This window comes from Buteo buteo, chromosome 27 (genome assembly GCF_964188355.1).
Source record: "Buteo buteo chromosome 27, bButBut1.hap1.1, whole genome shotgun sequence".
NCBI classification, from domain to species: Eukaryota; Metazoa; Chordata; class Aves; order Accipitriformes; family Accipitridae; genus Buteo; species Buteo buteo.
Window position 1 is genome coordinate 11287759 of NC_134197.1, and position 25500 is coordinate 11313258.

The 25500-nt window shown below is 35.3% G+C and overlaps 1 protein-coding gene across 11 annotated transcripts in view; it reads left to right on the plus strand.

The window, feature by feature from the left end:
* Positions 1-25500, plus strand: part of SNX29 (sorting nexin 29) — a 144771-nt gene that overhangs the window by 14270 nt on the left and 105001 nt on the right. For all 11 annotated transcript variants that reach the window (XR_012654569.1, XR_012654570.1, XR_012654571.1 and 8 more), the window contains 9 exons: positions 2251-2431; positions 4335-4405; positions 5271-5519; positions 7584-7953; positions 8677-8795; positions 12744-12825; positions 13326-13408; positions 21802-21865; positions 23142-23270. Coding sequence is in view for 5 of the 11 variants with exons in the window: in XM_075058763.1 (XP_074914864.1) it covers positions 2251-2431; positions 4335-4405; positions 5271-5519; positions 7584-7953; positions 8677-8795; positions 12744-12825; positions 13326-13408; positions 21802-21865; positions 23142-23270 (1348 nt within the window). In the remaining 6 variants the exon portion in view is untranslated. The remainder of the gene's footprint in view (positions 1-2250; positions 2432-4334; positions 4406-5270; positions 5520-7583; positions 7954-8676; positions 8796-12743; positions 12826-13325; positions 13409-21801; positions 21866-23141; positions 23271-25500) is intronic.

The window sequence follows — 25500 nt, forward strand, 5'->3', positions numbered from 1 at the left end:
ATCAACAGTTAGGACTTGGATTTTCATTTAACGCTAGTCTCAAATAAGAGAACTTAGTGATTTGAAAATGCCACTTACATTACTGTTTTTATAAAGTATGTCATGGAGGGACTTAGAGTATGGAATGCTCTTACTTTATTTCCATTGGATGGATTTTGATTAAAAACTGATGATAATCCAAATTTTGAAGCTTTTCAAAATCCTTGATATCTGTAAATAATCAGAATGCCAAGGAACACTGAGTTTCACTCTTGGCACAAGGGGAAATCTGCTTGTTTTCTATAGTCCTATAATATTTTTCACTTCCTACTTTAGTATTGTTTTGAGCTTTAGCAAGACAGAAAAGTGAATTTTATTGGTCACAAAAAACAATTAAATCACCGTCCTCTTGATACATATCTGGCATTTTAAAGACTTCTTTTTTTACATATGCATGTGTTTTATTTTTGAAATGCAGATCAAGTAAGTTGAAGCCAAAGGAGTAGGACATATGGCATTTGAATGCTCTTAAATGTTCAGTGGAATTCCTTATTGTTTGCATGTTAATGTGCCTATGAGGTCCTCATTCAGCAAAATATATCTTTAGTTTTACATCCTACATTGTCAATTCAATTGTTCCTGTGTGTTTTACACATTTGTGTAATTTAGAAGAGCTCTGGATTATTCTTGCATAGCTGTCAGACCTATTTGGCAAAACTTTTAGTTAATGAGTCTAATCTGCTTGTTACATGTTTAGGTGTCTAAAACTGTATTATAAACCCCATACCCTCAAATGAGCATATTTCACCAAAAGAAGTCATAAACTGTAGTGAAAACCTATTCAAAATCTGACTGCATGCTCTTTATTTAGCAGAGAGAAGGAGAAGCATCATGGATGGCCTTTTCTTAAAATTCTTACTACATTAAAAAAGATTTAGAAAAGTGATAAGCAAGGATTGGCAGGATCAATATGTTTCCTCTTGTGCATTTTTTTTTCTGTTTCTTTGAGGAAATTTTTTACCTGTCTTTTAACATCTGCTTTATGCTGCCTACATTAAGTTTATGATCAAAAGCCAGCATGATATTTGAGGTGATAACGTGCCATTCACTTGTACAATAGAATAATTTTCCTTTTTTTGTTAACTTAAAAAAAAAAAAAAAAAAAAAAGTTGAACGAAGACATTCATTAAATTGTCCAAAGGAGTACCTGCATGTCTTCCTTGAGAGACTGATATGTTTTAAATTTTTTGTAATGCTTGGGTTTCTCAGATTTTTTTTTTTTGCTCTTAAAAATATCCTATTTGCCTTAAATACAGTCTCTTAATATGTTTCTAACTGTATAGATTAACAGTGTTCAAACTGTTCTAGTTATTCAAGCAATTTTATTTATAACAAATCAAAGCCACCTGAACATCATTGTTAATGTTATATTTTAAGATACTTTCAAGCAGTATGTGTTTGATGCAACATTAATGACTAGTGATTGCCAAACTATACCATATAGTAAAGATTCAAGTCTTACAGATGAATCATCTGATGTCTGGTTGTTCTTTTAACCCTGAGAAAATGGTACAAGGTGAATTGTAATAATTATGTCCTTAAAATATGTTCTTATTCAGTTAAGAAACAGGAATATGTAAAATACTAGGTGTTTTATTGTATGTTTACAATTACGGATGTAGATTTTTGTTACCTCAGAAATTTGAGGCAACTGCAAAAAAAACTATTTATCAATATTTGGGGGCAGGGCAAGGAAAGTGGAAAGGGGTATTGTTCCATTTTAAATGTAACACTTTTGGTTTTTAAAGTAACATGAATTTGTCATTTGCATGTCTGCCAATTCTGGAGCTACTGGTTCCTTTGGACCTAGCTTCTAACATTTCACAATCAGCAGTAAGATAGAGTTCTAAAGAATTTTTTTTTCTTTGCATAATTTATTACCAGCTGAACATGTGAATCTGTTCTATGGATGAAATACTAGCTTATATGTGCTTTTAAACGTGAATTCTATTTAAAAATGTAAAATAAAATCCTGTAATATGTGTGTTTGGCTTTTCAGTGAAGTAAAAAGTTCTAAGTGCTCAAATAGCCCAAGTTCTGTGGAAATAAATAACCTATTTAACTGGAGAGTTATGAAGATGGTAAATGATTCACCTTTGTTCAAAGTTACATATCATTACCTGCTTGTTTTTCAAAATTGCATGTAAATGCATTCTGATACGAGCTTAGCATTTTTGGGTGGTTTTTTTTATTATTATTTTTTGATTCCAGAGCCAGTGTTTTGGTACTATGTGAAAGAAGTTCTGAATAAACATGAACTGCAGCGCTTTTACTCTCTGAAGACAATTACTACAGATATTGGTAGAGGCCGGGCTTGGTTGCGCTGTGCACTAAATGAACATTCCCTGGAAAGATATGTTCATATGCTGCTTGCTGATAAGAATCGACTCAGGTACTGTATTTGATATCTTTGTAATGCAGGAAATGTATTGACAAATGAAGTACTGAGATAAAAAAACCTCAACCAACCAAGCCAAAAACACAGCTGTAATAATACACCATATTAATTGCTCTGTTAGTGAAGCCACTTAACCTCATACTTTTGTTTTGTTCATTTTTGAAATTTGGCAGCTATTAGGATAGTGGCTTGTGCCTCTATCAACATGTGGCCCGAAACTGGTTTCATTCTAGCACATGAGAATATATGCTTCTACCCTCATCTTCATTTCCATCCTCACTTCCCTGTTCTTTCAACAGTTTTCCTCACTGAGACCTTGACACCAAGCTTTGAGGTGCCCCTCTCATTCCATTAAAATAGTACACAGTTGCAGCCTTGATCGTACCAATTCGTCGATGGTAGTTGCCTTTTGCCTTTTGGAGATGCTCATCCTGTAATTGAAAAGCTCCTGCAGTCAAGGGATAGGTAGCTACTACTGCAGATCACCTTGAAGCAGTTTTGTACCAGTTTGCAAACCTTCTTCTTACAGAGTTACTGAGAATAACTTACTATGCATTGTGAAATCCTAAGGTACTTTGGATGTGCAAAATGCACTTAAGTTCATACTTAACTGAGTCCCACCTTTTTCCTCATGCATCTTCAGCTTCTTTTCTTTTTGCAAATTTGGGGTATTTTCCTTTTTTATCAAGAACTGTTGAACTTGATTGAGTCCAGTGGATTCAGCAGAAAGGCATTCTTTCCATTTGTGTCAATTAATGGATGTACTGGATAAGATTATTGCCAGAACTGAGCTCATTAGTACCTCCTTTTCATTTTTAGTCTGTTTGAGTTCTCTGTAGCTTTCTTGCAAGACAGATTTTGATATGAAATAAAATAAAGATGAATGAAACAGCGAAGGAAAAAAAAATATGAAAACCATTGGATTGCTATGTCACTAATTATTCTCATGCTTGTAGCAATACTTGCACAGTATCAGGATTATCAGCTCTCTCTGCATTGTACATGAACTATTATTTCTAAAAAGGCTTTTTCCAGAATATTTAAGACTTAAATGTTACCCAGATTCAAATGGGATTTATAGAATCAGTTTATATCCCTAATTCTTACCTGTTTTGGAAACTTTTAAATGAATCTGTCAAAATTGTTTAATATAGGTTGAGGGTTTTCTTGCTATTTGTTTTTATGTTTAGTTAACTGAATGTTGATAGTAAAAATACAGCATCCTGCTGCTAAAAAGAACCAGGTTTAGAACAACTAAATTCATGTGTTCACAGTGAAATTCATGTTAACTTTTTTTTTTCTTACATCAGAATTCCTAGTTGACTCTGACTATTTAGGGTAGTTGATGTGGTTTTGGATATTGAAACAGGTCACCAAATCATAGTATAATAGAATGGTTTGGGTTAGAAGGGACCTTTAAAGATTGTCTAGTCCAGCCCCCTTGCCATGGCCAGGGACATCTTTCACTAGATCAGATTGCTCAAGATGAAGTGGAGCTTTTTGTTTGTATTCTTCTATTCCAATATTTTATAAAATGGCTTGGTAATTCTGGTCAACTATAGTTATTTAAAAACTTATATATGCAGTATAACAGTAAGTGTAGATAAATATTGTGACTGCCAATGTAGTATGAACCTCCTTGCCCTGAGTGGCTTTTTGCCCCTAAAAAAATGCAGAGCTAAAACTGAAGGTAAAATACTATTTAGCATGTCTTTGATAACTGTTCAGACAGTTCTGTATATTTTGGGGCTTCAGGGAGTTACTGTGACATACAATTTGATCCATTGGTGTACTCATTTTTCAGCATTTTCATGTCTTTTAGAAGTGGAATATATGTTAATATAGGACTGCATATTCTTTTTTTCTTCCCTTTTTTTTTTTTCCTTTCAAATTATAGTGTCTTCTATGAAGACTGGTCTTTTATGATGGATGAAGAACGTTCTAGTATGATCCCTACAATGGCAGCTGGTAAGACTTTCCCTTAAATGCTACTGTTCTTGGAAAACTACTTCATTTTGGGATGTTTTATCTGTTTCTGGTTGTGAGGAGCTTCTCTAACACACTCTTTGCTTATGTGGGGAATGTTTGCCAGATGCACATTCAGGGTGAATAGTCAAGTTATGCCAATTTATGCTATGAATTGATGAACAAGACACTGGATCTGGCCCTCCTACAGTTTAAAAGTCTTTCACATAAATTTTCTAACTCTTCATCAGTCAAGGCTAACTTTTTTTTAAAAACTAGCACAGTTTAGAGAAAACAAAAGGGGTTATTCCTGACTAGAAAAGAGCAATGATAGACTTTTATAGTAAGACCCAAGTTATAGGTAAATACATGGAAGGAGAGAGTAAGAGTAAGGAATGATAACAGATAATTTACTCTTCTAGAGTTTGACCACAGAAGTTATGTATTATTACCTTTTACGCCCCATTTTCTCAGACACATGGTCACATGCTTCATTCTGCAAGATAGGATTCACAGGAGTGTTTGTTAATAGAATATAGGAACCAACAAATATTAAAGTTCATAGTGAAATGGGTTTAAATAAAAGGTTATAAATAAACAAGTTCACAGTAATTACTGCTTATTTAATGTGCAGCTGAACAGCTATCAAGATAAATTCAGAACTGATTGCATCAGCTTGAATATAATCTAAAAAAGAATGAACGGTACATGAAAGAAGAAGAATTCATGCATGGAGAACAGTGGGAAATTTTTGGGGAAAAATGTTTTACATGTCATAGCTTTGTTAATCCTTAGGTTCTATCTTCGTACTTTAGTATGAAATATACACTGGGTTTTTGGTCTTTTTTCCTCTTTCTTTTATCTGAAGGTCTGAACTCCATTCTTTTTGCAATCAACATTGATAATAAGGATTTAAATGGGCAGAGCAAGTGCACACCGACTGTGTCTGATTTGTTAAAGGAATCAACGCAAAATGTAACCTCATTATTGAAAGAATCCACTCAGGGTGTTAGCAGCCTCCTTAGAGAGATAACTGCATCATCTGCTGTCTCGATTCTAATGAAACCTGATCAAGACACTGACCCACTTCCTGTTCTCTCAAAGAATGTAAATGCTGGTAAGCGTTTTTGCAATGTTAGTGTCCATTCAGAAACTTAAAAATATTCAAATGTGTTTAACGCGTTATTATGGAACAAAAACCTTAAAAATAAGTGCATTACACATACAAACTAGTTGAGTGTGAAATAAAAAGTATGAAATTCTTTAGAAATACTGGTGTGAATACTGGATGATAAATGTGTATTTTAGCTTTCTTATATCACTGTGAGAGGGCAGGTATACTATCTTATTGGTCAAGTGCTTTGCTTGTGGCCTGAATTTCAATTTCTTATTCATAAGATTATGCCTTGCAGTTTCTGATGTAATGATTTTTCATTTTTAATGTGTTTTCTTTTGGCACTTTATCAGTTGGAAATACAGTGCCATATATCTGTTGTTATATATCAGTTAAAAATCTTAGCTTGTTATCTTCTTCAAGCAGTGCCCATGTTTACAGTCTGAATTCCTATATGAAGTAGGTAATCACCACAAATGAAAATTCACTCATGTGCTCTTTTTACCTTTAAATATGTTAGTGTTGCAACCAGTTTGTAAGAAGTTAGTTACTCACAAAGAGCCAAAGTCTTAATCTCTTATAATTTGAAATTAATCAAGCAAAATGTGATATTCATTATACCTTTTCAGTTCCAAAAATAGCAAAGGAATATTTTATCTTTATTTCCAGAAGTTGAGCTGAAAGAATGTTCTGCTTTGTAAAGGTACAAAGCTGCAGGAGGATTCTGGGATTTATGTGTTTTTCACTTAAGAAACAAAGTTTGAGTTTAGGCTTTAAATTGTTTTGGTTATGTGAAAAAGGAAAAAAAAACCCACATGAGAATGCTATCTGGTAGGAATAGAAGTTGAGATAAGATCTTTTTTTTATTGGCATTTAAAATAGACTTTGTCTCAAAACATGGTTTTCAAAACAAACTTGTGGTAAAGCTTTTGTTGTTTAGCACTTTAAATGAGATTAAAATAGTAGGTGATACTTGAGTTGGGATCACTTTGTTAATATAGAAAAGGCTCGCAAGATGAAATAACAGAATAACTGACCATATGCTGTGCATGACTCTACAACATAACATATGTTAAGTGTACAGTACATGTGTATGCAGTACATGTAATGTACAACTTATAATAAAATTTCACTTTAAAAAGATTGGGTTTGTTCAAATGCTGTTATATGTTGAGTGTTAGAGCAAGTCAGATGTTCAGATGTTTTCATTAAAGTCTATGTTCTTTGCTGGAATTCTATTTGCATTCAGAATGGGTTTTAACATCCTCTTACTCTTAAAGTATGTTAATGTGTTTTGTGGCTATGTAACAGCTGGACTTGAATTAAACAAAACAGTTTAGTACCAATGTGAGTTCTCTTGATGAGTAAATTTCTTATATTTCTTAGAGTGCTTCAACTTTGCAAGATCATTTAGCCTCATGTGCACATTGGAATCAGTGAGAATAGGTAATAATTTAAAAATAAGTGCTGTCACAGCATAGATGTGATGTAATCAGAGAGAATTTCAATGTATATCTAGACTAGGAGCTAATTAGCCGAGGGAGGGAGCCGTTTTAATTTCTTTTTCTGAAAACTGACTGCTCAATTTCCAGAATATAGACAAAACTAACTTTATTTGATTGGAAGTTGTGGATTTTGTTTGTATTGTGATTTTTTTTTAACTTTTCCTCCGAAGAAGTGTTTCATGTTTTCTCTGTTGTGTAGATATACTCTGGAATATACACTAGCCATATAACATTAGAGAAAGTGATAGGAAGGCTAATTTTTTATTTAAACTTAATTTTATAAGTTTGTTGAAGTTTCTTTTCCAGTTCAAATTGAATACTGTTATGAATGCACCTCCAAAATATCTTCTAAAATCTGAATTATGTAAGGCATATAAAATAAAGACTGTAGTTAAAGATTTAAAAGCTCTTGTGTATGGGAAGGTAATGAAATGCCTTGTAGATATAAGTGTTTTTTTCTTTACTAAACTCATTTAGTACATGACTTCTTTTAAGAAAAAATACCAACTGTATTACATTGTTTCTCTTTTCTACACTATGTAAACCTTTATGTTGCTCCTAGATTTGAAATATAAAAAAGATCGAAAAAAGAAGAAGAGAGTGACAAATATTATCTCGTTTGATGAAGAGGAAGATGAGCAAAATTTGGGGGATGCCACAAAGACTCTGATTACAGGAGAAGGTTCAGAGGAGAGTATAGACAGATCTTCAGTTTTTGTATTACCCTCATCTGAAAGCACTCTTGGAAGAAATTTGAATGGGAATGAAAGTAACCATTCGTGGAAGAGCAATTCAGTATTTATGAATGGAGAGTATGAATACCGGAAACTAGATGTGAAGAGCATTGATGATGAAGATGCAGAAGAGGATGAGCTATATGGAAAAACATTAGGAAATAAAGGCACAGAAGGTGAAACTGAAGTTCCTGAAAAGTAAGTAATGTTGCAGGAACCAGTGGTAAATTTTCCATGCTCCTCCCTGTGACCACCTCCCCCCCGCCCCTTTCCTTCATGGGTACTGGCAAATTTATATAACTACTTGAACTATACGTTTTCTCTACTCTCCCCTCCCCTGCCTCTCTTCCCCCCCCCTTTTATTTTTTTTTCTTTGCCGTTGTTTAAACCATTTGGGCCACCGTGATTGATGGTATTTTGCTTCTAAGTTCCACTGAAAAGCAAAATTTTGAGATTTCAGACATGTTCTCCTTGAAGTTCTCAGTTGTTGAAATTATTGCATGATATAGCCAGGCTATAATTCTGGCCTGTTTGAAGTTTCCTTATTCTTAGTATGATATCAACTCTATTCTGGCTTCATAGTAAAACCACAAATTTTAAACAGAGTAAGCCTGTTATCATCAGAGTAGGTAGTTAAACAAGACAAGACAAAACTGAAAGAAAAAGAATAATTTTAGATGCTAATATGCCCTCTTTATTTCTGACACAGAAATCTCTTTGGAGAAAAAGAGGCAAGCACTGCTTGTCTCATCTGCTTTGGAATGGTCTGATCTTTAATGAATTTATGTATGTCTGAACCAACAAACTGGCAGGCAGATTGAAATAAAGATTTTTCTTGCAGTAATATCTCTGAAAGAAATATAAGCATTGTGAATATTGACTTTATAAATAGGTGGTTTTGTTCGTTTGTTTTAAATGCAGGCCTCATGGAATAGGCACATGCAATTCTCAGATATGCAGTTGGACTCCTCTGCAGGTCCTGAATGATGACTCGGATCTTCTATTTCCTGTCAGTGCCGTTGGCTCTTACTCCCAAACAGGTAGGTATTTTAATATACTGAAGTCCAGCAAACTTCATAACAGAATTTCTAACACGGCACAATGGTAAGAAATAATGGGATTGTAAGGACATAGGAGATGTTGCACAACTGGGATGGGAGGTTCAATTAAAATTTGTTCTAGATCTGAATCAGTGTTGTCCATTTGAGTAACTATTTAGTTGAGGAGGATTTATCAATGTCAAATCAGAGTTTTGTTGGGATTAAGCTGTGGTCTTGTATGGTATTTTATTAATGTTTAGGATGGTTGAATAGAAAGTATCCTTATTCATTTTCTATTTATCACTAAGCTGGAATAAGCTGCAAGTGTGTTTGAGAATTTGAATTCAAATTAATCTTGACAGATTGGAGAAAGTGTCAAATATTGGATGCAGTTCAATAGAAGCTGTTATCTGTTTATATACAGGATGAGGAATGATTGGCTAGGAAATATTTCTTCAGAAGAGGATACGGGAATCATAGAATGCTTTGGGTGGGAAGGCATCTTCAAAGATCATCTAGTCCAACCCCCCTGCCGTGGGCAGGGACATCTTTCACTAGATCAGGTTGCTCAAAGCTCCAACCAGCCTGATCTTGAATACTTGCAGTGATGGGGTATCCACAACTTCTCTGGGCAACCTCTTCCAGTGTCTCACCACCCTCATCGTAAAAAAATTTCTTCCTTATATACAATCTAAATGTACCCTCTTTCAGTTTAAAACTGTTGCCCCTTGTCCTGTCACTGCAGGCGATGGTAAAAAGTCTCTCTCCATCTTTCTTGTAAGCCTTCTTTATGTATTAAAAGGCCACAATAAGGTCTCCCCTGAGCCTTCCCTTCTCCAGGCTGAACAACCCCAACTCTCTCAGCCTTTAGTCATAGGAGATGTGTTCCAACCCTCTGATCTTTTTTGTGACCCTCCTGTGGACTCAGTCTAACAGGTCCATGCCTTTCTTGTACTGTGGACCGCAGAGCTGGATACAGTATTTGAGGTGGGGTCTTAAGAAAGTGAAATAGAGGGGGAGAATCACCTCCCTCAAACTGCTTGCCATGTTTCGTTTTGTGCAGCCCAAGATAAGATTGGCTTTCTGGGCTGCGAGCACCAGTTGCTGGCTCATCTCATTTTTGATCTGCCAGTATACTCAAGTAATTTTCTGCAGGAGACCCATGATAGTGGGTCACAAGCTGATAGTGAATTAGCAGTGCCATGTTTCTGCAGTAAAAGCACACTTCATACAGACATGCATAAATGAAAGTGTCATTTGTAAATTTATGCTCAGTTGGCTCTGATATGACCTCAGCTGCAGTATTGTATGCAGTTTAGGGTACTTGCCCTTCAAGAATGATGTGGACCATTTGGAGATCTTGAAGCAAGATCTACATGATGAAAATGGTCAAAGGTATGGAAGAGAAGACCTGGTGCTTTTCCAGTATCTGTATCGATACCAAAAACAAACCAAAAACTTCCACCACCACCAACCCTCCCACCTGCCCTATCCCCCGTTAGTATTTTGCTAGTTGTTCATAAAAAATTGCTTTTATAAAACTTTGGGTATGCATTCTCATTTCAGTGACCACTTAAAAACTTCTCAGTGGCATTCAAATAATTTTTTTATTATAAAATTTTTCCTATTTTTTGCATTACATGTGCCAAGAGCTTAAATGGACTGTTGATTGAAGGCCTATGAAAAAGTGTAATTCAGTTCTGTAAGTTCAGTGATAAAAATAATGTGAATCGTAAAATAATGCTGTACTGCCCTCTGCTGTATTTTAAGAGGTAGCTTTTAAGAAATACCAGTTGTTGGAGAAAAAAAAAAAAAAAGTAAAATTTTTTTTTTTCTTGTGCTCCCACATTTTTCAATTTGTGAAGGAATGGATTTAGAAAACATTATGTTGTTTGTGGCATAGTGTTCTCTTAAATTGTATACAGAAACTGTTAGAAAAAGTCCATGGATTTATAAGTGTTTGCTGACTGCAACAGATTGAAATCTGGAATACAAGTAAATGTTCCTTTTTATGGGGGATGGGGTGTGTGGAATGGGAGCTCGCAGTTGAGCTGTGGGAGTTAGTAGCCAGTCAGACATCATGAGGCATCAGGAGCTAGAGCTCGGGGTTTGTAGCTGAAATCAAAAGTCAGGAGACCAAGCCAAGACTTAGTACTGGAGACAGATGACCAGAGAGGACAACAGTAAGTATGACAGGAGCTTACTTTTACTAAGGAGATGCCAAAGACCCTTTTCTCATCTTGCTTCATCTCGGAACTGTTTTGAAGACAATGCTCAGGCTATTACAGATGATCAACAACAGGCCCATTCAGATCCCTTCTGGCACAGTATACAGATATTTTCAGTTCTCCTCCTGCCCCTCTTTGTCTTTGTGGTAAACCCTGTGGTCCAGCATGCAAGCCAGAACGATATGGCATTGGGCTGGTGAAAGGAGTGTTCATCAGTTATAGGAAACAGCAACACAGATTCTGCTGTCTGATTTCCTGATTTCAACGTCCCATGCTGTCACGGGGCCCTTCTGAACATCCTGAACTGACAGAGTGTGCAGGCAGTCTTGACTAAAAGCCCTATCATACAACCCAAATGTCAACCAGTTAGGGAGAGTGATCCACATGGGTACGGCCACCCTCTCCCCAGCCGTAATGACAGTTTGATGAGATTGAAAGCTGCCTTAGGCAGTTGTTTCCTTGCTTTGGAAGTTACACTTCTGCTAGATGAATGATACCAGAGGGAATGTGGGTTAGCTTTTTCTGAGGGCAGTTCAGCCCAGTAACTGGCAAGCTCATTATTATCATGACAACATTTTTGCTAAAACACGCGTAGTGAGCTCTTGTAAAATATATAGCTTAACCCAATATTTTGGTTTATAGGTCTTAATACAGGTAAATAGCAAGACATATATATTTGGAATAGTTTACAGCTTAATCTATAGTGTTGTATGTTAATATGAGTGTTTTCAGTTTTAGTCTGTTGCAGTGCTTCAGGGATGTGCCAGGGTGTATCATATCTCCGTGTACCTAGAGATGAGAAAGCCTGAATAAAAATTCAGTTGCTTGGAACAAAAATAGAGTATGCATTTTAGGAACTGAGCTTCAGTAAACTCTACAGCTTAAAAAATGAACTTTCTTCTCTATAGTCATTCTGACATAACTCTAATTCCTAATAACTTTTTTCCTAGAATTCCTGCTTTTTAAATTCTGTGCTGTTTTAGCTCATGATTTTAGGATTGTTTTATGGTAACTTTGTAACCCTTACATAGTGAGATGCAGAAAACATCAATAAAATGTGATTTTTGTTTCTTTCCACTTGACCTACCTTAATGACAGGCCCAGTGATGTGTATATTTTGATCCTGACAGCTGTGGATCTGTGGACAGATGCATATTATCAATGCTTTTAAAAAAAATACCTCATCTGTCTTGATTCTTGGTGTTTGGTACATAGGTATAAGAAGCCAGAGAAAAGCCATGGTGCTCTGCTGTGAATGCATGAAGGACTGGTGTCTTTGCAAGGTTTCACATACTGGGGACTAACCACAAATTCTTTTTCTGCAAGTCACAAACAGATTTGTAATGAGTATCAGATGCCATGTGGTGGTTAAACTCCTGTGGATTGCAAAAATAACTTCAGTAAGAAGTCTCTTCATAGCTTTGCAACATTGTTATCAATGTAAAATGTACATCTAAATTACAATTTAGTTGTGCAATACTAATTTTTTTCTAAACTGATGGCTGTGTTCCAAAGGGACTTTACAATCCTGCTGGCATTCAAGGTGAATATGCAGAAGCCAACCTTGGAGAAAGAATTTAAAGTCTTTAAAGTCTTTACTAAAAGATGAGTATTTCTAATTAAAAATGTAACTACTTTTGTTCTGGTTTTGGTTTTATTTTATTTTATTTTTTAACTACTGTTAACTGAAAAAAGCTAATGCTTGTGCATTCTACTTTAGATAACTTGGAGAATGGGGAGGGACATGAACAGGTTATTCATGCGGTAGAACTGGTTCCAAGAAGACCTGATCTTCCTTACAGGTACGTGTCAAATACATTTTTCTTAAAAGAAAAAAAATCTTCACCCTGTAGCTGCCAACTTGTTACTGTTACCTAATGCATAGCTACTCAGTACTGGAAAACAAACTATTTATTGGGGTACTTTTGCAAATGTTTGGAAAGACAAAAACCTACACTTCCCTTTTTGCATAGTTTCTTATATTGAACTTTTCTTAATTATTTTGAAGTTACATAGTCCTGTCAAATAACAGGCAGACTTAGCCTCCTGGTTTTGAAAATAGGTATTATGTTGTTTTTTATGGTATTTTTTTTACTGTGTTCTCCATGGCCTGTTGATTTCGATATTTTGTGTGTATTCTTAAATCAGACTCACAACAGATACATTAAAGGATAATTAAACATAAGTTGATTGAATATGGGTGAATATGATGACAATTCTAGTTTCTGGAATGCTTTTTTGTTGAGTTTTGAATTCAGGATTTTGTTGTCATTTGTTGATGATATTGTGCTTTTATGACTAGACTGGATGTCAGTCCTCCAGCTCAAGTGAATACTTTAAGCAGTATGTTGCCTTCAGCTACTGTGCCAGAATCCATGACAATTAGTAAGTACTTTCTTGATGTATCTAGATTGATGGAATTAACTTTGAAAATCCTATAACTCTTCATTTCTACTTTTATTTCAGTAACATGTGTTTAGAGAGGCATACAGCACTTAATTTCTGAAGTGCTCGTGAAATTAGAAATGACTGCTCTAAAATGGTTTTTGAATTGGCAGATCACAGGTTATGGTTCATTGCAACTGGTATGACATTAGCTTCTCTAAGCTAATGGAAGCTAATGTCATCCTTATACTAGATGTGGCTTGAATAGTTAAATGAACAATAATGATTTAATTTGATTAACATCTTTTAATCTCTGCAAGCTCTGAAAACACTAATGGTTGGTTCTGATGTGATCTTACATATTTTGCCCGCTTTCATTAATGCCTAGTTGGAAAAATACCCAAACAAACCCAGAACTCTTTCTGTGTACGCTCAGTCTGTGGTTTTGATGTGGAAATCTGCTCCAAATACAAATATAGGCTTTCATAAACAAAAACTTTAGTTAAGATTAAGGTGGAGGACAGTCATATTTTCAGTGGTGTGAAGAGTTGAGCTGGACAAGATAAAATAGCCTTTGCTGTAGAAAGAGATTAGTAAAAGTACAGGCAGTTTGTTTACCCCATCTTTAATCTTTTTCTTCACATAAACTTGTAGAACAAAGTTTTGGTTCTTAAACTGACTAGCTGTCTAAACATGTAAGCCAATATGGTTTTATTTTCCTCACTGTACAGAAAGTTTTGTAACTGAACTGGTGGACATGACTTTGATCCTAAAGCTCTGGGATGTGTGTTTGTCTGTTCCTTTTTATAAATTTAAATATATACAGATTTTAAATTATGACATTTGGGAAGTTAGAAGTGATGCAGCCAAAATTCTTTTCTGAAATTGATTCATGAAATAATCAAAATGCATGATCCCTTAAGTTATTCTAATCTCATGTTCTAATGTCACATTCAAATGATACCTATGTCAACATATGTTAAGGAAGGTAGACCATGCATTTTTGCTGGGTACTGTTTCAGGCTCTGGCATGGGTCTGCTGACTGAGCTTTACCAAGCTGAAAAATCCTTTCTTACGAAGTTCTTTACGAAGTGGGAAACTAGTTTGAGACTTTTAAGTGATATAACTGAAGGTGTAGATGGAGTTACTGTTGATAGTTACTGTGATACTTTGGTCACTGGATATTCTCTGCTCATCTTATTACTACCATATCCTTTCGTTCTTACATTTTTATTTTATTTTTTCAGTAACAGAATTTTAATGGAAAACTTTCTGATTTTATTGTTTCGTAGGTGTATTAGGTACCAGCAGGGGCCGCAATTGGTTTCCTTCAGTTGCTCAGTTAGTTCCTATGTGTAGTTAAGACAGCTGTACACTAGAAAGTAAATCTTGAGATTTTCAGTTCTTGATACTTAGAAATTTGTAAGTGAAATGAACCACAGGGTCAACAGAAACATACACACTGTCATTAGTTTCCTATTTCAGAGAAGGTTCTGGTGGAAGGAAGTGGGGAAGCATATCAAAACAATCTATAAAGCCAGTAGAACACTTAGTAAATAACCTAATTATCATTATAATAAAAATTCAGCTGACTATACATATAAGTTAATACCTTTATCACAGCTGATCCCAGATACATTCAATAAAAATGCTTTTTTCAAGTTCATTGTTACTGGTCGTAGATACTCCATACAGGAACAATTCAGTGCTATGACAAAGCCAGACACTGAAGCTCTTTTTCTCTCTTGCAATTAGCAGAAGAATTATTAAATGGTGAGGCTTATAGCTTGGTTGCATAGCAACTAATTCTAACACATCAGACAAGAAAAATGGAATGCAGTAGTGCAGTGAGAAAAGCTCTGAGGTCTCCAGTGACTAGATTTTTGTGCTGCTTAATTCTGAAGACAAAGCCTGAAATGAATTTCTTTTAATCTATTCTTTTCCTGCTTCCTTTCCAATTTACTAGTATAGTACTAACCTTTTCTTGATTCTTTTGATATGCAGGGTAGCAAATTATCTTATGAAAAGCTGTAATTTAAAATCTTTGCCATTTTGAATGATTTTCCTGAATTTGTCCCATGCATTTGTAAGGTATAGGTTAACTTAGCAGCAGGTACATCTCAAAAAAATACTAATACCACTCGAGAAATCCTAATCCATAGTGTTTCACTGTGTATGTTAAGACATCATATGAAAACTTGCCCTACTTTACAGATCATTATGTCTTACAACCAATTTTATGAAGAGTTAAGTTTGTCAGAAGTTTTATGTTTATGCGCCTATTCCGTTATGTCATTTTCCAGTTTTTAAAAAAATCGTATTTATCTTGTCATACTTGAATCACAAACAACTTTATTTCTGCTCCAATTATCGTCATTGGAAGATTATGTTTTCAGCATTGTTTTACACCAGAAAAATCTGTCCTACCAGCACAAGTCTCCCCATTTTGTTTTTGCAGTGGAAAAAAAGGAAGTTCCAAAACTTTAATTTTATAAGGATGCTACTTGTGTCCTTCTTTACAAGGTTCTTTGATTATAGTGCTATTTTTAGTAAATAATTGGGAACTTAGTTTTTGCACTATAATTTTCTTCAGTTTTTAAAGTTGGGCTTAAACCACAAAGGTTAGCAAAGGTTGTAGCATTGCACATTATTCTGTATTTTTTCATACATTCTTGAGAAAGCCCCCAGTTTTTCATGATCACTGAAGAACTTTACTGAATAATCAAACCTACATATTATATTTTTATCCTGGTTGTGTAAGTAAATAAGGTGTAGGTTTTTGTACTTTCTCTATCCTCTAAATAGCTTCTGACCTGTTCTGTAACTTTGTTGCCACCGATCACTGACAGGTACTAAATTATTATGACTTCTCTGAAGGCAGAGCTGTTGAAAGAGGGTGTGTAAATTTCATCACTGAGAAGAAAGCTGCAGTGCATCTTACAGCCTTTTTTTTTTGTCAGGACCCTTCTATAAAGTAGAAGGTCAACACTGTATTGTCGAATTTGTTTCCTACTAAAATTTGCCTTATTAATAGTGACATGACAGGATAATATTTACAAGATTTTGGAGCACTAAATAAAGCCTTAATAGCCAATGTTCATGCAGGCAGCTTAGGGAGCATGTCTTTAAAGGTCAGGCTTCTGATTTAAGATGTAACTAGTCTGCTGGAAGTTTCATTTGTCTCTGAAAATATCTGTGTAAATTTGCACTCAGGAAAATAAAAAAAAATCATTCCTGTAGACTGCTCCCAGCCCACCCTGATATTCTATCTGCAGGATTGCAGAGGAGTGCTGCATGACCTTGTGTACACTGAGAGATGATTTCACTTACAGCTCATTCTTCATAAGAGGTGATTGCAAATCATACTTATCCAATCTTTGGCTAAACAGCAGAAGAGTTGTGAAACTTATGACTTTTCTGGAGGTTGCTGGGAAGTTGACAGGTGTTTCTTAAAGCATGGCACTTTTTTATGTATTTAATGCTCTGAATGTGACCTTATAAAAGCTTATAGAAGCTAGATTTTGCATGTAGTATGCAAGTGAATTAAAAAATGTTTTAGAGCAAATATTTGCTCTATTAGTAGTTAGGCACTACAGATTAATTTCAACAATGAAAGATAATTTTTGGCATTTTAAAAGGTGAGGTTTAATATGAAAAATTTAATTAACACATTCTGTGATTTTTTTTTTTTTTTTTTTATGTTATCTTTTTTCACTGATAAGGAAAGGCCTGGTTTGAAATTCTTGGTTTGCATATGGGAATCCTTTTTTTTAAGAAGTTGTTGCAAAAATATCTCTTAAGATTATATAATTTGAAAGACTTCACTAGTCATCTTATTATATCTGTCTTTCTGAAACTCTGATTATCACTTGAATTTTAGATATGTTGGTGTTCAATGTTGATCCTTAATAACAGTAGTGTATCTCTTTCCATTGATGTTACTTTACCGAATGCAAATGACATATCAAGCACAAAGCAGTTCAGAAGTAGGAACATAAACTCTAACATCAAACAGTTTTCTGAAGTGGGTATACTTGGCTATCTACCCACTGTTTTATTTAAAAAAAAAAAAAAAAGAAAGGGTGGGGGGGTGGAGGATTGAGGTTATGAAGTCCAGAAGTCACAAAATGCCAGATTTATGGTTGCTGCTACAACCCTGATTTTTTTTTATTAATTTTTTACTTTTTCTAACCCACACGATGAATGAGACATAAGTCTGCTGAAAAAATTAGGTTATGGCCATACTCTGATCTCAGAGGGAAGCATAACACACAGATGAAAGCTTATGAACTGTGGATGTTCTGGCAGATTTGAAGTGAACCTGCCACAGTGTATGATACTGGATTTACTTTGTTTTCATTCAGCTGACTGTTCTGACATGCTGCTAAAATTTTTCAAGAAGCGTAAGTGAGAGTAAGAAATTAAGATTTTTGAAAGTTTTGAATGTTATGCCTGAATTAAATAGGATGGTGTCCTAATTCTATTCAGTTACTTTCATCGAAAGATCATGAAATTAAAAGTTTCTGATCTTTCTTTTTCTTGGTAACTTTCTATTGATTTAATTACACTAGTGAATGTTTGACTCCTTTATGTTTACGGTGGATGGAGAGGTTAAAGAAGTGTTGATGATAAACTATATAATTCTTCTGTTTATTTTGAGTAATTGATAGAAAATATGACTCCTTAATACTCATCACTTCAAGAAGAAATAACATAGGTATGACAATGAAGGAATATTGCTGCTAGGGAAAGCACAGGCTGTACAAGCCTTCTTGGAACCCTGGGCTCTTAGCCCGGACTAGTTGTTTGTGTTGGTGCTTTCTTCCACATCTCCACTGCTATCCATAGTTGAACTAAATTAGCAAGAAATACTGAGTACGAAGTCTGTTTACTTTTGTGGCCCTAAATTAAGCATTGATTTTTATCCTATATGTGATAATGAAATTTGGAGTTTCTGCTTTGCTGTGTCCCTACAGTATTGTCACGTCCATAACTTGGAAGAAATGAGGCAAATGGAAATAAAAAGCATTTTAACATCTTTTATTTCAAGAGGCTTTTTTCTTCTTTTATGCAAACCATGGTCTTTAACAGAATCTTGCTTTCATGCTCTGGTTGCTTACATGTGTGTTAGAGAGGGGAGTGAGGGAAGATGGGATTTCAGCCCTCATGCAGAAGATTCTGGGTGGAATAAGGGAAAGAAGATTAAGTTATTAGGCAAGTTAAGGTTACAATTTGAATAGGCTGGTAAAATTGGAAAAATGGAGACAATTTATAATAGCTTCACTGTTTAAATGTTAATAAATCAGTACACATTTAAACAGAGTATGCACACAGGCAATTATTGTAGAGTAGTCACCGCAGCATAAGTGCAGAGACAGCACTACAATAACTTGTCTGAGTAGCAATGGCTTTAATTTATTCAGAGTCAGAGAAATAATAGCAACTAACTCAGATTGTGCATTATCATATTTTAATGACACTCTTGAAATATTTAAAATGTCATTGTCTTAATGCTTTCTTGAGGGGGATTCTGAATTCAACTTTCTAGTTAAAGATCTTTATTTTGTTAGAGTGCTACTGTACTGAAAGCTTGCTGTGGATGTATTTTGCTTGTGTTGTACACTTGTACAAGGCTTGAACACTTACTGGATTATTCTATTTTCCTCATCCTTAGAACACTTTTTTTTTTCCACAGGTAGCCTGATGAATTGTGGTCCATTTTCATAACACTACGTATTATTTTTTTCAGGACTGTTACAACCCACCAATTTTCCACTGCCAAAAAACCCCAACAACAAACAACAAAATAACCCAAGCAAAAAACCCTCAAAACCCCCAACCCTTCCAATCTGCCCTCAAAGGAGCAATGTCTCATCATGACCGAAATAATACTAATAATATTTTGAGTTTCGTGATCATCAAGTTTGATATTTTATAGCTAAATAAAATACTTACATCTGAGAATGTAGGATTTGGTGGTTTTTTTGGCCCATGTCGTGTCCCCCCGCCCCCCCAATCAATGCTAGTCAATAGATGCTATGATAGACCATCTTTTGAAAAATAGACATGAACATGATGGAGCACAGCATATTTTGTCATACATAATCTTTCCATTCTAAGTTTTTCTACAATTGCTATGTAAATTGTAGTGGTTACCTGGTCACTTCAATGCAATATGAACTTTACTCTTGCCAAAAAGGGTATTCCGCCTTTTATATTGCATCTTGTTGACTAAAAAGGTAGTCTGTTCTGCCCTGACTGCTTCCTGCTATGTGCCTTGTGCCAGCAACAGTATTAAACTCATCAGGAAGATCACTTGGCAGGTGCTTGTCTGAAAAGTAGCCCAACAGAAAAAAAAAAACCCAAAACCAATTTTGAGCTGGATCAGTTACTGCTAAGATACTGTGTGTATAAACACCAGTGCCAGAATGCCAGAACAAGGGAGGTGGTAGCAATGATGGGTAAGGCAAGCTGGACTGTCCTTTTTGCTGAAAGGACAGTCTTGGGAAAACTGATTAAAGTATCCATGTAATCACAGCTTTGGTTTTGAATGTGAGTAGTATTATCAAGGGAGAAAGCAGAAGTTTCCAGATTTGTTTGTTTGTTTGTTTGTTTTTAATGTGCGTTAGTATTTAATACCCACAAATTTCACTGTTGGCTTTTCTACAAGGTTTGGAAATTTACTTTTTTTTTTTTTTTTTAAAGTTGTATAGAGAACTCATGTAAAGATGCTAAGTTACTGCAGAAAAATAATTATTCTTTCTGTGCTGAGTTATTGGAGTGCAAAATCCCTCTAATGACGTACTGAAATGTTTCTTGCTAATGTCAATTAGTTCTCAAGCTGTAATGTGGAATGGATAGGAAAATAATTGTCTACTTTCTCCATGGCCAAAGAAGCAGAAATGCTTTGGACAAAATCTAACATGAAGGAATTGGATTGACTGATTTCAAGTGATGAGAACCCTGCTGAATCCTGCAAGGGCGGATTTACCAGCAGATTACCAATGCCACACTAGAATTGTGGTGTACTCACTGACTGATACTTTTGATTGACATAGTAAAAACTTTCACATTTTGTCCACTACTGGAATTTGGCAGACTTTGGTCCGCAGGAAAATGTTAAGTTTTTTTTAGAACTGGCAAAAATTTCTGTAACTATAGAAAATATTAAGAAAGATATGGGTAAATCAGTGAACTGAATGTAAAGCAAAAAAAAGTTGTCCAATGGCTTTGCTTACTTGAAGAAATTAAGTAATATCAGTTCTGTTACTATGGTTTCAGTAAAAGCACAAAAAATTTGCTGACATCTGCTTTGAATACTTGCGGAACACAATTGGCTGGTTTATTATATATAAACATAGGAGCATTTCATTTAACTGTTGGAAGGGGTGTTTTAATGTTGTGTCCCTGCAGAAGCTCTCATAAAATTATTGATTAAGGTACGTGAAATTGTTAATGAAATTTTAAAAAAAATCTAGTTTAGGACATGTATCCATCCTGATGTTTGCTATTCAAATCTTTGAAGACTTGTTGTATTACATGTATTCATGCAACATCTGGAAGTCAGAATCTGTTTTAGATTAGATTATTAAGTCCTAATATTTTTCTGTAAATTTATAGTAAATAGTAATAGTACAGCTGTACAGCTATTTGGTAGAACCTTCATAGTAGCAGAAGGACTCCAGATGAGGCAGCACCTTGAGCTGACACTTTACTGTATGGTATTCGGCTACTCTGGTATCACTGTTAAACCTAAAGAAGTCTTTAAAAATTCTAAAATTCTGTAATAATTTTTTTTAAAAAAATTTATTCTTGGTGTAATGACAAAAGTATTTTTTTAAGGTGTTTATAGGAAATAAAAAGGTTTTTATAGGAAATTACAAGATTCAGAGATCCCGTCATCTTTGAGACTGAGCTTGAGAAGAAATGCCATGAAGAATCAATGACGTTATCTCTGCTCTGGTCTCACTGTTATATTTCCTGTGTCAGAATTTATACCAAGGAAAACAAGCAATTTGAAGAAGTTAAACAAGTAACAGTGTATCTCATTAATATGCATGTAGTGAAAAGGTGCATTGTCCCATACATCTGCGATTAAAACAAAACAGCTGCAGCCACAGGCAAACTTGTAAACGTTTGTATTAAAGCCAGATGCACACTAATTTGATTTGATCAATACTTCTGATACTGTGTTAAATAATGCTATTTTTCAAAGATTGCTCAAATTAGTGATGAGATTAAGAGCATTCTTATGTGCTTTGCTGAGTAGCAAATGATGTTAGGATCATCTTAAGCATGTTGCTGTATTAGTGCCACTATGTACATGACTTTTGGATCTGAAATGAGCAAAAACACATGCAGAAATTTATCTGGTTTTGTCCCTTCTCTTTAGATGAGCTTCGTCAAGCTATCGTGGCCATGATGAACAGAAAGGATGAACTGGAAGAACAGAATAGGTAGTTTTCTTTTTCTAGTCAAGAGGTACTATAGTTTAAAAAAAATCTGTTCTCTAATACAAACTGTCCTTTGTGTAAAGCTATGCATAATCTTCGTGTAATCTTTTTGATGTATATATTACTTTTCTGTGAAAGGTAAGCTTAATACTTCAATATTCAACTGTTGATACTGAAGAGTAATGTTTGCAGGTCAACTCCTTCCTTTGCATTTGAATCACATATAGCTCTTTGTATCCCGGGTCTTTTTGCCAGTTTTAGTTTTTTCAAAACCAAAAGTTATAGCCAAAAGATTAAGATCTTTTAAGATAGCTTTCCAAATGAATAAAAGTTTGTTCTTATACAAATATTCAGAAAATCTCCTTTTTTCCCCTTCTGGTGCAGAAGTGATGTAGGATGGTTAACAATGTTACTCTGAAGGTGGCTGTCATTTGTGAGTGTCTTTATGTTCACTTGGGGTAAAACGAGGATGTAAAAATGATAAGTTGCTTATTTAAAATGCTATCAAACCTACTTTGTATTTATTTAGTCTATTGGAACATATCGTTAGATGAATCAAAATACAAATGTATTCAAGACATACTGTTGTTTTGCTGTAGTAGGGCTATCTTGGTAATTTACATTTTTCTATAGATATGATTGTTGTTTTTTTTTTTTTTAATGTTGAGACTACCAATTGATCCTATTTTCCTGCCTCTTATCGTCTGCACTCCCATAATTGCAAGTTATTTCCCCATTCAGCTTTGTGTTTTTTGGCAGAAGGACCAGGATGCTTTGCATTTTACCATTATGCATCATGCTGACCTTTGCTATCTCATCAAAGTTTTTACACAGAGGTCTATGGCAGTGCTCTCAGTGGAGACAAGACCCCTACCTGTCTCCTGCTCTTGCTAGTAAATATATTGCTTATAGATTATTCCTGAGATATATGGACTTGTACTGAAGCACTGAGACCAGATTATAAGCTGTTTTCTATTATAAATTCTTTGTGCATGGTGGCAGAGTAGTTACCATAATAGGTTCTGCTTTGGATATGCTGATGAGATTGTAGTACAAGTTAATAGTAAGCACTTACAACTGTTTTGATTGGGTCTTTTTTCGTTGTAGCTTTTCATATCTTTGTATAATCAAATCAGGTGAATTTATTACATCGAATAATGAAACTTTGGGATGACATTAATGGTATCATTCAGGCAACCTACTCTGTGATTCGTAGAATATCCTCTAATTACTAGGTAGTGTTTGCAGTGTTCTAACAGAGGCTGCTGCCTTCTTTCAGATCTCTCAGAAATCTGCTTGATGGAGAGATGGAGCATTCTGCAGTGCTAAGGCAGGAAATGGACAACTGGAGAAGGAAAATAGCAGAACAGGAAGAGCGACATGCCACAAAAGTTCAAGCCTTGGCACGGTAAGAAGCACTGAAAGTGTCATAAAAAGTAACAGCAGTGGAACAAGGGAATAAAAGATTCTGCATACAAGAAAAAATAATTTTCAAGTAGTTTAGTTTTCAGAACATAAGTGATTTAGGATTAAAAATCCCATGGACTTTAGTTGAATTTAAGCTGAAAAAACTTTGGAAGGTTTTCTGACAAATTCAGTGGGTTTGTGGTTTTTGTTTTAAGTGTTAACAGTGAGAGTGTAAAATATTAGTAAAACCACTGCTACAGCTCCAGAGGAAAGAATATTAGTGAGCTGAACTTAGGACAACATCAAGTTTAATTTTAAGAAGTAATTAAGAAGTAATTAGACTAATATTAAGAAACATAAGCCATTGAAAATAGCGACAGTTAGATAATGAAACTAGATACAAAAGAATACGTGTATGTGTAAGGTAAATGTTAGAATACTTTTCTCTCTTCATATATCTGTTTTATCCAGTTCTAACGCCCCCCCCCCCTTTTTTTTAATTAATTTTTATTTTACTTTATATTTGGGAGATTCTTGGTATAGCTGTCTGCCCCATCTGGAACAGATCACAGTATCAAGGTCCTGGTTTTTCTCCTTCTATTGGATATATCATATTCTTAATGTTGTTAAAGTACCTAGCACTGGCTGCAAACAGTATTTTCCAAACCTCAAATCTGATAAGGGCACAGGGAGGGGAACAGAAACACCATGTCAATGTTTATTGTGAACAGACTGATGTTGCTGTCCTAGAATAATGAAATGCTTATTCCAGTAGTGGAAATGACTGCTTTGGTATGTGTGTAAAACAGTTTTTTTCAGAAATACACAAGCTAGATTGTTGGGATTCTAGCTCTCAGATCTGGAGCCAGTGAGGACTTGTTTTGGAGACTATTTCATTTTAATATTACTGGAAGTAGTATTTCCTCTGGTAGATGTCTTGTATGGTTCCACACTGAGATTAGTATGGGGACCCCTCTCCCAGCAAGTTCTTACTTCAGTCAGTAGAAATTGTGCTGAGTGGTCCTAGTGTCAGCTGAGTAGGAATATTTGTGTCTTTATTTATTGCTTTCAGTTATATAGAATATTTCAGTGTCAGCTGCTGCTGACACAGATACCCTTCCATATGTACCCTCATGTATGTAAGCAGTAAAGAATGGATTATCCATCCTCTTCAGTGACATTTCCATCCAATCTGTCTTCCTTCTATCTGGTTATTTAAGCATGACTTTGCTTTCCTTGGGCTGATGTTTTTATCTTGTCCTGTTGTCAAGTTGTCATGGCTGACCAGTTTATCAACCACTGTATCATAAGCAACAGTTGTTGCCAAACAGCATCAACAGTACCAATTTCTGAAGTGGTACAACTGCTTCCCTCTAGCTCTAGGAAGGTCAGCTAGAACAGGTTGCCTAGGACCATTTCCAGTCAGGTTTTGAATATCTACACACATGGAGACTCCACAACCCCTCTGGGCAATGTTGGCAGTGACCCATTGGCAATGCTCTTTCAAATGCAGTTCAAGATGCTGTTGGCTTTCTTTGCCGCGAAGGATGCATTGCTTGCTCGTGGTCAGCTTGTTGTCCACCAGGACTCCCAGACCCTTCTCCATAGAGCTATTTTCCAGCTCCCAGCATGTATGGGTGCCTGGGGCTGTTCCTCCCCAGATGCAGGACTTTCCATTTCCCCTTGTTGAACTTCAAGGGATTCATCTGAGTCCAGTTCTCCAGCCTGTCCAGGTCCCTCTGAATGGCACCACAACCATCCGGTGTATCAGCTGCTCCCCAGTTTTGTATTGTCTGTGAACTTGCTGAGGGCACACTCTGTCCCAGCATCCAGGTCATTAATGAATGTGTTAAACAACGTTGGCCCCAGTAGTGACTTGCTTCCAGCTTGACTTTTTGCCACAGCTATGCTGAAAGAAAAGAATTTTAACCCTCCCTTTGTCTAAATGTGATTTAGCTTAAGGAGGACTTTTGAAGGTAAATACTGCTGTAATAGTATGATTTTCTTCTTAAAATTCTAAATAAGCTCTAGAGTAACCTGTGATGCCTAAGATCTAGGGGATGATTCACATGTATAGTAAACAACAAACCTATCCCGAATGTTAAATAAGATCAGTTATCTGTGCTTTATCAGAGAGAAGTGTTTGTTTTCTGCATGCGCAGGCAGAGTGCTTAGTGTCAATTGTGAAGTACCACAGCTGAGATTCCTATAAGCTTTTTATTGCATAGCAG